The 12,074-nt window shown below is 47.3% G+C and overlaps 1 protein-coding gene across 6 annotated transcripts in view; it reads left to right on the top strand.

Moving 5' to 3' along the window:
- LOC106590027 (neuropilin-1a) overlaps nt 1–12,074 on the top strand; it is a 126,811-nt gene that overhangs the window by 105,101 nt on the left and 9,636 nt on the right. For all 6 annotated transcript variants that reach the window (XM_014180515.3, XM_014180517.3, XM_014180516.3 and 3 more), the window contains 3 exons: nt 5,480–5,655; nt 5,971–6,126; nt 7,455–7,599. In XM_014180515.3, the coding sequence (XP_014035990.1) occupies nt 5,480–5,655; nt 5,971–6,126; nt 7,455–7,599 (477 nt within the window). The remainder of the gene's footprint in view (nt 1–5,479; nt 5,656–5,970; nt 6,127–7,454; nt 7,600–12,074) is intronic.

Below are 12,074 nucleotides of genomic sequence, written 5' to 3'. Positions count from 1 at the left end.
ACAGCTTAGCCCACTAGCTACATAGGCTACATAAACAACAACAATGATCAGAGTGTCAGTTGACGTGATTGGCTGCTGGTGTGGTGATACTGATGATATGTCTCCACAGATTGTTTGTTTACATATCAGGTTAGGATAATTAACGTGGCAAGTTAGGAACTAATGCAGAAGGTTAGGTGAATTAACATAGGAGGTTAAGAGAATGAGGTTTAGCTTAGGAAAAGAGTTAGAGGCAAGGCTTAGCTACAATGCTAGTTGTCAACAACTGTTGTCCCTGACACGACCACTAGATAGAGCTGTTGTAGGCCTAGCTACTCCATCTAGCCACAACAGTAGAAATGTAAACAAACCATCTGTGGCGACAAATCATCAGCATCATAACAATGGCATGGGCCACTTGTATCAATAAATCACTATTAGAAAATGGTTTGTGTGGTAATCATTTCTTTATTTACTGTTTTATTCACATTTGCAAGTACTGGTGACAAATCATGCATTCCAATTCTTGCATAGATTGTAATGGACACGTGTGTTAAATACTTTTTTGAAGGTTGTAAGCTATTTTCCAGCTATATGTGGATCCATGTTTGTTGACATCACTCAAAGCATTTTGGGTATCATGTAAATGTCTGTCAGACCAAAGATGTTATAGCAAAACGAGGTAAAGGGATTGTTCACTCATCTTTCTGGAAGTAAATGATGGGAAGTGAATGATGGTAGATGACACACCCCCTTCGCCTTCAACATGCATACTGCAAACAAACCCAACTCAACTTGTCACCTCTTCTTATCTTTGGTTAACAAAGAAAAACATTCTTGTCACTTGCAACCTGCTAGCTAGCTAGCTAACTGCAGCAATTTCAGTCACGTCAAACATTGAACCTGGAATAACAGTACACTAGCTGCATTTCAATTGGCATTTACTTGGATATGTCCATGATAATGACATTTGTTGCATGATTTCGACTGGCTCAGAAAAAGTTGTCTCTTCTCGTCTGGGCACTGTTCACTCTGATAATACAGAGATCAAAATTCTAAAGGTTGGACAGGCAGACAGCGAGGCTTATAACTGTCATGGTCGTCGTAAGGAGTGGACCAAAATGCAGCGGGTATATTTATCATCTTCTTCTTTATTAAAGAAAAAACACTTAAACAAACCAAATGACGAAAACAGTCCAGTAAGGTGCACAGACTATACCGGAAACAACCACCCACAAAACACAAGTGAAACAAACCCCAACTAAATATGGTCTCCAATTAGAGGCAACAGAAACCAGCTGCCTTTAATTGTAGGTCCTACCAAAACCCTAACATAGAAATAGAAAAACTAGATAAACACATAGAAATAGAAAATGTAGAACATAAACCAAAAAACCCGAACCACACAAAACAAACACACCCTGCCACGCCCTGACCAAACTACAATAACAAATAACCCCTTTTACAGGTCAGGATGTGACAATAACCCCCAATGTACCAAACTAAATGCTAGGCTGGAAGCAAGGGGAAAATGATGTGCAAGTTGAGATAAATAAAAGAGATGATTCGGACAGCAACATGAACAATTTATTCTTATGGAGGCGCAGTGATAATTTTCAGATTAGCAGGCATACAGTAGGAGTGTCTGTAATGGCCATTACAGCACGGCATGGAACGTTGCTCGCCCAATCGTCATCCAGTATCCAAACAACCAATCTTATAATTAAGTGATAATGCCCGAGAAGCTGGTGTTTGGAAGATAAATTGGCACGGGTGTTGGTAGGCCCGAGACGAAGTCAAGACAAACCATGCCAATATATCCTCCAAACACCGGCTTCGAGGGCATTATCACTTTTATACAACGGATTACCAACATATTCAAATAATAATTGACATATTTTCATTATTTGTATTCATTTATTCATACTATTTCATCCTTCCACAAGATATAGTCTAGACACAAATCTAGGGTTGCTACCCAACCCGGCTGGTCGTTCGTTCTAGACCCAGTCGTTCAGTCTTTTTGTTCTGTATCTATGGACGCGACCCAGTTGTTCTGAGTGTTCCATTGCCATACAAAACTGACAACAAAAAAAAAAAAGTAAAATACTGGCTGGCAACGCTCTTATCCTTTGCTTGCTAGCTAGCCAAATACGGTCATGTCTAAAAGTGCAGCCAGAATAATAGCAAAGTAGCTGCATTTGCATTTGTTTAAGCTGTTTTCTAGAGACATTCATTTGGATGCATCCATAACAATAAGCTAATGAGGCACGATTTCGCCTGGCATAGAAAATGTGCTCACTCATCAGGACACTGTTGTTCAGAGGAGAGAGACAATAATACAGCTAACACAATCACTTCAAACTGAAGCTGGAAAGACGGCAAACTAGCTGCACTTCGTTTCGTTTGATCTTTTTTCAATTGACATTTCTTTGTATATGTCACGGTTGTCATCGGGAAAGGAGGACCAAAACGCAGCAGGGATGTGGATGCTCATCTTGATATTTATTGAAAACCAAGAAAACACCAAAATAACAAAACGACAAAGAACTCACGAACAACCAAACAGTCTTGTAAGGCTCACACACGCAAAACAAGAGACAATCTCCCACAAACACTAAACCAAACACCTACCCATATATAGGACTCTCAATCAGAGGCAACGAGAAAGCACCTGCCTCCAATTGAGAGTCCAACCCCCCATTAACCTAAACATAGAAATACAACTAACTAGACTAAACATAGAAATACATTAACAAGGAACAGTGCCCAAAAACCCCGGAATACATAAATCAAATACCCTTCTACAAAAACACCACCCCGAACCACATAAAACAAATACCCTCTGCCACGTCCTGACCAAACTACAATAACAAATAACCCTTATACTGGTCAGGACGTGACAGTATATATCCATAAAAATGATGCCTGCTGATTCATGACTTCAACTGGTTGAGAAACACTGCCTGCCTGTCTGTCTCATCCCGACACGTTCATTAATATGGGACAACTGGAGATCGAATTTGAATATCGAAACAATGCTTCAAATGTCGGAGAGACAGCATGATTTATACAACTCTCCGTTGTTGAAAACGAAATGTTAGTCTAAATGAAATGAGAGATAATGTCTAGATGCTTTTTATAGTGAAGAACAAGTTTTTGAATTGCTTGGCTGGGCTGATGAGACAGAGTATAATTACTATTAGCTGAGAGTTGGCTAAATATGACCGCTTGTGTTAGCTCACCCTTTACTCAGTTAGCGCTAAGACTAATGTAGCCTACATTTTCTGATTTGGATGACAAAAGTGTTATGCAGTTGCTACTTCTGTGACTGTCTGAACATTGCATCCAGAAATCAATCAATCAATCAATCAAATGTATTTATGAAGCCCTTCTTACATCAGCTGATGTCACAAAGTGCTGTACAGAAACCCAGCCTAAAACCCCAAACAGCAAGTAATGCAGGTGTAGAAGCACGGTGGCTAGGAAAAGCTCCCTAGAAAGGCCAGAACCTAGGAAGAAATAAACTGTTCACATTGAGGATATAACCTTGTAAAGAGTGTGTTTGTGCAAACTGTTTCTGTGAAAAAAAACTGTGGTTTGCTCAAACGCTGACTGTTGCGTCAATCGTAACTAGACGTTCCAATGAAGTGTTCTAATCACACTGGTTAGAGCGTATGCTGCAGGGACCACTGTAGAATGAATGATCACACCCACGTGTTCATACGGGTCAAAGGGGTTTTAACTGTTTTCAGCTTTCAGTCCAGTCCACTTTGCAATCCTATAATCACATACATTCAGAGAGAATCATAATTTAATGAGATTACTGACAGTATACAAATACTTTTCATGCGATACAAAAATGTGTCCCAATTTAAGCCCACAGAAAACCAGGGCCTTCAGGCTGTGTCTAATCACATCTGGTATTTGCACATGTGAGATGTGCCCTGCGTCAGAGATACACAGCTACTTATTAACCTCATCCCTGCTGACTGCTTAGTTTCTGCTGTTCTGTTGGTAAATAAGCCCATGTGTGTGTTTAGCCAGAGAATTCTCCATTCAAACCCTGGGTTACCCTGCTCCTTACAGTAGCATTCCACCACACACACACACACACACACACACACACACACACACACACACACACCGCACACATATACACGGTCGGTGTGTCCGCCATGCGTGCCGTCCCAAACAATCTCCAACCAGACCGCTGAGATGCATTAACAGCTCATGACAACAGTTTGGATGGCTCTGATCACCCAAACTTCCCAGCCCCCTGGAACCCCCCCCCCCCCCCCCCCCAACAACTCTGTTTTATCCATCTACTTCAAAGAGCGAGAGTGTGAGCCATTACAGTGGAGTGCCTTAGTGCCGTGTCAGAGGGAGGCTGTCAGAGATCACACTGGCAGGGCTCTTGGCAGTTGACGAAAGGGAACCCTCAAATGGATGACAAATCTCCCAGTGAGCGTTTGGACCTGTCCTGAGGAAACATGGAGTTCTCTCTAATTTCATTTGGACTAGTTAATTCTCTGATTCGAACAGGAACTACATCAGATAACTATAAAGACAGAGAGAGGACTGAAATGAATCCTTTTTCTGTTGAGTTGGCAGAGTTATTCTGAGTTTAATACAGATGCAGACGTTCCAAAATGTATCTGCTTTTATCCCGTTCCCTGGGAGCTGATTGTAAGGATGATATTGGTTACTACAGGTCACTGCAGACTCAGACGCTTTTGATGAAGTGGAAGGAAATGGAAGAGACGGCCAGCCAGGAGACAGACAAGACAGCCAGCCTGTATGTGTGTGGGTTCATTGACGGAAAATTTCTGCCAGCAAACGAAACGGTGCAGCTCAAAGTGAAATCGGTAGTACTGGTATTATGCAGTTAGGGCATATGAAACGTAGAATGAAAGGCAGAATGCACAAGGTTCTCAAGGGGGTGAAAATGAACTAACGCAGATTCAGGATGAAAGCTCTGAGAACACAGGGCTAAATGAGAGCAGAGGTATAGAAAGACAAAAGGAAAGGGGGAAAATGGGCATAGAGGGAGGGAGGGGGTTAGAGATGAAAGAAAATCCCAGAATGCATAGAGGTAGAAACGAACGCCGAAGGAGAGGATAGTTTTAATTGGCTGCCGGGAGACAATCGCTGCAGGCAGAGACATTAGTATGCAAGACATCAGCAGAGAGGTAGAGTGTGTGAGAGAGAGAGCGAGAGGGAGAGAGAGAGGGGGGAGATAAATGTCTAGAGAGGTGGATGCATCAGAGAAACTGTTTCTCACACCATCCCTATTCATCGCTATAACTCACTGTCTCAAACATTCACTTCATCCCTGTCTTTCCCCCTTAAACACGTAAACCATGAAGAACAACCTTCTCTGGCTGCTGATACAAATCATTTATTGCTATATTTATATCCCATCAGGTACTCTCTCAAATCACCTCTTGCTCAATGAAAGACTTCTGTTTACCCCTCTCTCTCCCTCTCACTCTCTCAGAGTACCCATGTTCGGGCATGCTGGGCATGGTATCAGGTCTGATCACAGATGCCCAGATCACAGCTTCATCCCACACTGACCGGAGCTGGGTTCCTGAGAATGCCCGCCTGCTGACCAGCCGCTCCGGGTGGACCCTGCTTCCCCAGCCCCAGCCCTTCACCTCAGAGTGGCTACAGGTTAGATCACCTACAGTAACAGACTTTTCTTATGTTTTTAATCGCTTTGTAATTGGAGAAAGGTTTGATGGTTACGAAATATTGGTTAATATACAGTAACATATCACAGTACATTTGGGTTTTCAGTATATATTCTGCATTCACGTACAAAGAATTTGGCAAAAATTATGATGACATTGCAAATAAACAGTTTGGTAATGCTTTACTTAAGGCATGCAGGTATAATGCATTATGATTCTGTCATAATGCGTTATAAGTCTTGTCATGCATATCTATGAACTGCTTATAAGGCGTTTCATCTCCATTCATCTGCAGGTGGATCTGGGGGAGGAGAAGCTGGTGAGAGGACTCATCATCCAGGGAGGGAAACACAGAGAGAACAAGGTGTTCATGAAGAAGTTCAGACTGGGATACAGTAACAATGAATCTGATTGGAAGATGGTCCAGGACGCTAACGGCAACAAGCCAAAGGTGAGAGAAAGGACGGTTTTGATTGGTTGTTTGTTTGTTGGTTGTGTTTACCGTGTTGAGGAGTTGACAAAAAATAGGGTTTGGTTGACTAACTAATGGAAAATGATCTTAATATTTTCAACTGAAAACCATCCACAGACATACAGTGACATTGATACAGGTAATAATCCCTGTCCTGTGGCCGAATCATTTACGGAGTCCATTTGGGTAGTACTCTATAGCACATTTGTATAACCACCTGTAATGCTTCTCCTAGTCCTACGCTGCCTAGCGTCTTTCCTCTTAATATTCTACTGGTGTTGCTCAAGCATTTCAGTGGAATTATGCTCTCCTCAAGAGAGAGGAGAGGTGAGAAGAGGCAGGAGAGCTGAGAGAGCATGTGACACACAGAAACCACCCCAGATGTATCTGCCGGCCTCGATATGCTTTGTGCGTGTCACACACACACATACCTCTCCAGGAAGCACCGCTACAGCCCATCCCCAATTACAACCTCCTTCGACAGGATACAAATGTGTTCCAGATGGCCTGATGGTTGATTTATGAAGGAGTGAGAGGCTCGATATTCTCCTGTCCTACGAATCACTCCTTTCTCTTCCTCTCTCTTTCCGTCTCTCCCTTTTTCCCTAAGAACCTCCGAGCATCAAAGACAGACAAGACTTGTTCCTGTGTTAAAGGCCATTAATCCACTGCACTCCATCACTCTCCTCTCCTATACTGTCCTCTACGTCTACCTCTGTTATCCCAAAGTGAATCCCCCTTTCAGAAGTCAACTTCAGAGGCTGAGCAGAGAGAGACAGCGTCAAACCTCTCCTTTCCTCTATTGTACCTCTTCTCTACGTTATTACCAAAGAAAGGGCCCCTAGCCTCTCTCTTTCTTAGAGCCTGAGCAGAGACAGAGAGAGCCGAGTCTGTCTTTGACCACTGTGTCCTGCTGGGCGGCTGGTGCTAGTTGTAGCCACCGGGCTCTTGGTTGCAGTCCCACTGACAGCACTTTAGATGTCAGCCAGAGAAATCTGGTCAATGTTCCATTGTTTTCTCCCCCCTCTCAGCCTTGCTGAAGCCCTGCTCCTTTTCAGAAGGAAGGAATAAGCCTGCTTTCGTGCCTCTGATAGGAGAGATATCAGACAGAGCCATGACATTATCAGACAGTAATATTGCGCTCTCTCTCTCTCTCTTTGTATCTCTCTCTGAATGTCTCTGTCTCGCTCTATATCTCTCTTGCTTTGTATGTCAGTAGCTAAATGGTGCCAATAAAGGATTTCTAAAAATAACAATAAATCTCACTACCTCTGTCTCTCTCTCTCTCTCTCTGTCTCTCTCCACAGATTTTCGAGGGGAATCAGAACTACGATACACCAGAGCTGAGGACTGTGGAGCCCTTGCTGACACACTACATCAGGGTCTACCCAGAGAGGTCCACCCCTGCTGGAATGGGCCTCCGACTCGAGCTCCTGGGCTGTGAGATTGAACGTAGGCCTCAAATGGAATCCCACACACACGCATTTTAATTGTAGACACACACACACACACAACACACAGACACATAGGCACACACATGGACACACACAGTCCATCTTCTATCATCTGTGTGATGACAGTTTTAGAGCTGAATGCATGGTGTTTGTCAAGGTGGTGTTTGAATGCATGGTGTTTGTCCTACTAGGCCCAAAAGGCAACATTATCTCCCTGAGAGGGACAGTTGTCTTGTCTCCATGCGTGCTGCATCAAAGCTATTCCTGAAGAAAGACCACTCATGCACATTGCACATGGGATCAAATGAAAACCCACCTGGCCTGAGGATTACTGCAAGCCCCTTCTAGTCCCTGTTCCATCCTTTCTCTGGGGCCTCTCTCCCACCCTACCCTCTCCCCCTCTGCCCCTCTCTCTCGCTTTCTACCTCTTTCTCTCTCTCCCCCTCTCTCTCCCTCCCCCCTCCTTCTCTCTTTCCCTCACCTCCTTTTCTTTATCTCTCTTCGCTTTCTCTATCCCTCTCCTCTCTACACCCCCACCACCGAAAGCTAATTTAGACTAGAACCAGCTCAGCTATAAGAACATGCTCTGCCAGGCCTAAGTGGATTTACATATTGGATTTTAGGGAGGCTGTAGCAAGTGCAGCCCTGTGTAAGACATGGAGTCCCACTGGGGGCTTTAGAAGGATGATAATGCTTGTTTTCACTATTAATGCTACCACACACTCAAACACCAACACATATGCTCTCTCCCTCTCTCTCTCACACACACAAACACTCACACACATACACTGTGATGCGCGGGTTGACTCATAAACCTCAGTCCCCGCGGTTATATCCGTGGGGCGGACGGGTTTAGGGTCATCAAATATTGTGTGGCTGAAGGGCGGGTGGGTGGCGGGCAGGTTGAATAAAGAGAAAACAATACCTTCAAAAAATCCATGTGGAATTTATTTAGGCTTCATTGAGGTTATTCTTTCATTATTTTAGGTTATCTTGTCATGCCCTGATTTGTTTCACCTGTCCTTGTGATTGTCTCCACCCCCCTCCAGGTGTCGCCCATCTTCCCCATTATCCCCTGTGTATTTATACCTGTGTTCTTTGTTCGTCTGTTGCCAGTTCGTCTTGTTTGTCAAGATTACCAGCGTTTGTCCTGTCAGCTCCTGTCTTTTCTCGCCCTCCTGGTTTTTTACCCTTGCCTGTCCTGACCCAGAACCCGCCCGCCTGTCCACTCTGCCTGCCCCTGACTCTGAGCCTGCCTGCCATCCTGTACCTTTGCTTCAGTTGCTGTAATATATAATTGTTACCTCGACGCGGTCTGCATCTGGGTCTTACCTTATCCTGATAGTTCAAACTGGCCTTGACTGACCCAGCAGACCTGGGCAAGCTGCGCGACTCCACCATCGGGAGGCACGAGGAACTGCTTTGTGGCCTTATGGAGGGGGTCCAAACATTGGCTGAACGCCATGACCGAACATTGGACGGTTTGCTGAAGCAATTCCGTGGGTTGTCTGGGAGGCAGCCTACCGTTTACAACCTGTCGGGTGTTTCTAGCTCAGCTTGTCCTCATTTCCGAGCTTCAGCCCTCTTTCCCCTCGGGTTTCAGGGAACCACAGCGAGGCTGTTCAGTTCCTGCTCATCAAGTCCCCTCTGATTCCTGTGGTATTGGGATTCTCCGGGCTCCAGGGACACAATCCCCTCATTAACTGGTCTACTGGTGCCATCATGGGCTGGAGCCAGTTCTGCCACGCCCATTGCCTGAAGTCAGCACAACCTGCCCTGGGACGTCTTCCTGGGTGCTCAGAAATTGCCCCGAACCTCTCCAACCATTCTTGCGGAGTACCAGGACCTCCGGGTTGGTGTTCAGCAAGGCCCGGGCCACTTCGCTTCCGCCGCGACGACCCTATGACTGCTGGATTGACCTTCTCCCTAGCATCACGCCGCCCCGGGGACGTCTGTACTCTCTGTCGGGACCGGAGACCAAGGATATGGATACCTACATTGGGGACTCCCTAGCTACTGGATTTATCTGTCCCTCTTCCTCTCCCGCTGGCGTAGGCTTCTTCTTCGTGGAGAAAAAGGACAAGACCCTGCTCCTGTGCATTGACTACTGGGGACTCAACGACATTATGCTTAAGAACTGTTACCCACTACCACTCATCTCCTCGGCCTCCGAGCCGCTCCAGGGGGCCACTGTGTTTTCCAAGCTGGATCTACGGAACGCCTACCACCTGGTGTGGATCCAAGAGGGGGATGAGTGGAAGACCGCCTTCAACACGGCCAGTGAGCACTACGAGTATCTGATCATGCCCTTTGGTCTCACCAGCGCCCCTGCTGTGTTCCAGGCTCTGGTGAATGATGTTCTCCGTGACATGTTGAACCAGTTCATCTTTGTCTACATTGATGACATCCTCATCTTCTCCCGCTCTCCTCAAGAACACGTGTTCTACATCTGGCAGGTCCTTCAAAGCCTTCTGGAGAATCCGCTGTTTGTGAAGGTGGAGAAGTGCAAGTTCCATCGTTCCACCAACCCCTTTCTGGGTTACATCATCTCTGCTTGGAGTGTCCAGATCGATCCCAGGAAGGTGAGAGTAGTGATGAATTGGCCTTAGCCTACGTCCAGGGTGAAGCTGCAACATTTCCTGGGGTTTGCCAAATTTCTTTCGCCGCTTTATGCGGGGTTACAGCACACTGGCTTCCCCAGCACTCACCTCGCCCAAGGTTCCGTTCACGTGGTCCCCAGCTGCTGACCGGGCATTCCGGGACCTCATACATCGCTTCACCACAGCTCCCATCCTGGTTCATCCGGACCCATCTCGTCAGTTCGTGGTGGAAGCCGAAGCTTCGGACGTCAGAGTGGGGGCTGTCCTGTCCCAGCGTTCTGCCCTTCACCTCAAGCTACATCCCTGTGCCTTCTTCTCCCATTGCCTCAACACCACAGAAAGGATCTACGATGTGGGGAATCGGGAGCTTCTTGCGGTGAAGATGGCGTTGGAGGAATGGAGGCACTGGCTGGAGGGTGTGGAACATCCGTTCATCGTGAGGACTGACCACAAGAACCTGCAGTATCTCCGCACTGCCAAGCGCCTCGACTCCAGGCAAGCCAGATGGGCCCTGCTGTTCACACGGTTCATCTTCTCTCTCTCATACCAGCTGGGATCCAAGAATGTCAAGCCGGATGCACTGTCCCACCGCTATAGCCCCACGACTACTACCCCGGAACCATCCTTCCCACCTCATGCCTGGCGACGGCCCTCAGCTGGAAATAGGGAAGCAGGTCCGTGAGGCACAGTGTTCCCAGCCAAACTCCAGGGGAGGCACTGATAATCAGATTTTCATTCCCAACATCGTCCGCTCTGCGGTCCTGGAGCCGCTCTGCGGCTCTGCGGTCCTGGGCCCACTCCTCCAGGCTTTCCTGCCACCCGGGCGCTCGTCGGACCCTGGCCTTTGTGCGACAGTGCTTTTGGTGGCCTACCATGGTCCTGGACGTGTCCTCATTCATCGCCGCTTGAACAGTTTGTACACAGAACATGACACTTTGGCAAGCTCTGGCTGATCTCCTCCAATCTCTGCCTGTCCCTCACTGTCCCTGGTCTCACATCTCCCGGGACTTTGTCACGGGTCTTCCCCCATCTGATGGCAACACCGTCATCCTGACCATGGTGGATCGGTTCTCCAAAGCCGCCCACTTCATTCCTCTTCCCAAACTACCCTCTGACAAAGAGACGGCCCAGCTCATGGTGCAGCACATCTTCCGATCCATGGACTGCCCGTGGACATGGTCTCCGACCGGGGTCCTCAGTTCTCATCACAGTTCTGGAAAGTGTTCTGCACCTTCATTGGGTCGTTGGCCAGCCTGTCCTCCAGGTTCCACCCCCAGTCCAACAGCCAATAGGAGCGAGCCAACCCCACCACCTGGAGCCAGCAACTTGTATGGGTCGAATATGCCCGCAACACCCTTCCCTGGTCTGCCACGGGCCTTCGAGTGTTCCCTGGGGTATCACCACCACTCTTGCCTGAGCAGGAAGAGGAGGTCGGCATACCTTCTGACCAGATGTTTGTCCACCGCTGTCGTCTTACCTGGAGGAGAGCCCGGTCGGCCCTCCTCAAGACCACCTCCAGGTGTCGATGACAAGCGGATTGGCATCGGACCCCGGCTCCCCGGTTTCGTCTTGGGCAGAAGATATTGCTCTCCATCCAGTATCTGCCCGTCCGGGTGGAGTCTCGCAAACTGTCCCCCCGGTTTATCGGCCCTTTCCCCATCTCCAAGGTATGGGTCTCCACCCGGGATCTGCCCCTCTGCTGTTCGTCTTCTGTTGCCCCGTACCCTTCGTATACATACCACCTTTCATGTGTCCCATATCAAGATCGTGTCTCATAGTCCCTTGTCTTCCATTTCCAGGCCCACCCCTCCTCCCTGTGTCGTCAATGGCCATTCGGCGTACACGGTGAGACGCCTCCTGAGGGTTCGACCAC

This window comes from Salmo salar, chromosome 29 (genome assembly GCF_965601325.2).
Source record: "Salmo salar chromosome 29, fSalSal1, whole genome shotgun sequence".
Taxonomy (NCBI): Eukaryota; Metazoa; Chordata; class Actinopteri; order Salmoniformes; family Salmonidae; genus Salmo; species Salmo salar.
This window is presented reverse-complemented; position numbering and strand designations above follow the sequence as displayed.